Source organism: Opisthorchis viverrini (genome assembly GCF_000715545.1).
Source record: "Opisthorchis viverrini unplaced genomic scaffold opera_v5_23, whole genome shotgun sequence".
Lineage (NCBI taxonomy): Eukaryota > Metazoa > Platyhelminthes > Trematoda > Opisthorchiida > Opisthorchiidae > Opisthorchis > Opisthorchis viverrini.
In genome coordinates this window covers 141,258-143,632 of record NW_008751679.1, presented here as the reverse complement: position 1 = coordinate 143,632, position 2,375 = coordinate 141,258, and the positions used below count along the sequence as shown (strand labels likewise).

Sequence of the window (2,375 nt, the reverse complement as noted above, 5' to 3'; positions counted from 1 at the left end):
TATATATATATATATATGATCCGCTTCCTAACCTGCATCCACCGGGCAATGTCATCCTAAAGTCAACAGCATCATTAAGCGGACGATTCGTAGATTACCTGTAGGGAGCCCATCAACACCCAAGAACATTAATGGACGGTCCCCGGTTACAATTGCATGGTGGTGTACTGGTAAAGATGTGGTACTACGCTGCCAACTAAGTGAACTGATAGATGTCGATGGTTTCACGATATTGAACGAGTCACTGGTGCCGGCACACATTGGTATACTGTCATGTCTAGGCTGGCTGATATCTCACACCAAGTCTCAGTAAGATGGTTAAACGACTTGCCTCCTCTCAATCTACGTCGGCATCCAGGGCTGAACACAACGCAACACTGGGCTCCGCGCAAACCGTCTGTGTTTTTCCGACTAGGCGTTGGCATCCAGTTGGTTCATTACCGTTGACCGCTTTGGATACCAGCCATTAACCTGGGATAAGCAAGGAAATTCTATCGATCGTTTTTTGAAACGGACTTAATCGTTGAACCGTTGCGCTCAAAAGGTGAACAGCTGAATGCGCACTAACATTGTTACTTCAGCTGTTCAGGAAGAATATGCACTTACACTACCCGACTCAGCTAGTTAAACTAATTGATCCCCGTAAAATTGATAGAAAAAATCCATCAGACAATTATATCTTTGTCGAGCTATTTCACTTGGACCGCGTAAACTCCCGCGACTACTGGTCAGCCTATGTTAAAAATGGGGGAATAAAAGTGAACAACTCATCACAGGACTCTACGCACCGGAAAGCTTGATAGATTTGCGAACCGATACTGTTCCAGCCCGCGCACATCATTGTTCAAGAGGATGCAACAAAATAAATAGCTGGTTTGCACGCATGTATGAGGATCTGAGCTCAGATTTACTAGTGCACTATTTACTTTAGCCTTTTGTTAGGGGTGCCAGTTCCAGCTATATGTACTGAGTTGTGAATCATGGGACATACCAAGGCTGACTTCTTTTTTCTAACCTGGTTACTGTGTGCTCACCTAACCACTCATCCAGTTCTAGTTTTTTCGTTTCAGATTATGTCACAGAAACAAACCGAATCAGTAGAAACTGAAGTATAGTGCATCCCTAGGCATTTTAGACGCAAACGGCTTGATTGGTCTTCCGAACAAAGTACTAAAAATCGGGGATAGACTGGCGGATTAGACTGGTCTCAAATGAGTTGTCTGTCACCCCCAACATCGACGATGGGCCTTCCACTTCCGTGTTGTCTTTCGTGCACGGTAATTCTCCCCTACTGGCAAATGCCACGTACTTTTCTGTCGAACCATATGGCATTGTTGATATATTTACAGCCATTCGCCGGCGTTTTTGCAAAATTCTCTCAAACCTTTTGAAAGTGTACTCTAAATTTGGAAGCAATCAATGGAACACTTTTTAGAACAAAACTGCCAATCCCTCACAGTTAGACGTGAACGTCCATTTTTTTAAGTAGGCAACTGTTGATAAGGGTAGAGCTATAACGTGACCCCATTGCGATCAAGCTCTCCTATCCAGAATAAAGATATATTTCATAGAACCAGAACAGGAAACATGTGACAGGTACTATGTTGACCATATTATTTTGCAAGATGCCATAAGCTAATTTGGTTTTCACAAGAGACTCAACTGAATCTCTCGTTTATGATACTCTACAACTGAATGTGCTGTAAACAGGCTACCTCATGATTCAGTTGGCACGATATTCGAGACATCCCAGTATATTTTCATAAAGGAAATTACTCATAAGGTTGCTTAAAACTCTTCGACAGCCCACGACCGGTTTCGCCCTTCTTGGGGCTCATCAGGTTTCCGAATTTCCGTCAACCTTAAGTTCTACTTGAACCCAAATTGGACTGTTTTCGAGAAATACACTCATTTGCACATTCAGTTGTAGAATATCATAAACAAGAGATTCAGCCGAGTCTCTCGTGAAAACCAAATTGTGCACCCGTTTTCTAAATGTCCTGTTGCGGATTCGCTTCCACAAAGAGACTATACCCTACCGTATTGTTGATCAGCGGTTAAATGTCTGGCCAATGGTCTCCTGGCCATCCAGGCTGGGGTTGAAAAATACTTGGCGCCCTGCTGTTTAAAATACCAGTGCACTGGCACTTTCTACCAGACATCGCTGGCATGCTGTCAGACCTTCCTCCCGTCTAGGTCTCGGTGCCGGCCCACATACAAGTGGCCGAACAGTTGGTTTGATTGTTTTTCCTCTGATGTGAGCTCCCTGCAACTCGAAATAAATCCCTCAAACTTCCATGAGAACCCACAGGTGTAACCTCAAACTAAATGGCTTGGTTACCCAAGAAGTTGGACAGCTTCTGCCATCTTTGTAT

At 43.8% G+C, this 2,375-nt stretch overlaps 2 protein-coding genes across 2 annotated transcripts in view; one reads left to right on the top strand and one right to left on the bottom strand.

Annotated features, from left to right (window-relative positions):
* T265_02006 (hypothetical protein) overlaps positions 1-1,877 on the top strand; it is a gene marked incomplete at both ends in the record, with an annotated part of 9,468 nt that extends 7,591 nt beyond the window's left edge. The window contains one exon of the mRNA XM_009166154.1: positions 1,769-1,877. Within this exon, the coding sequence (XP_009164418.1) occupies positions 1,769-1,877 (109 nt within the window). The remainder of the gene's footprint in view (positions 1-1,768) is intronic.
* The window catches only part of T265_02007 (hypothetical protein), a gene marked incomplete at both ends in the record, with an annotated part of 9,118 nt that overhangs the window by 5,354 nt on the left and 1,389 nt on the right, over positions 1-2,375 (bottom strand). The window lies entirely within an intron of this gene.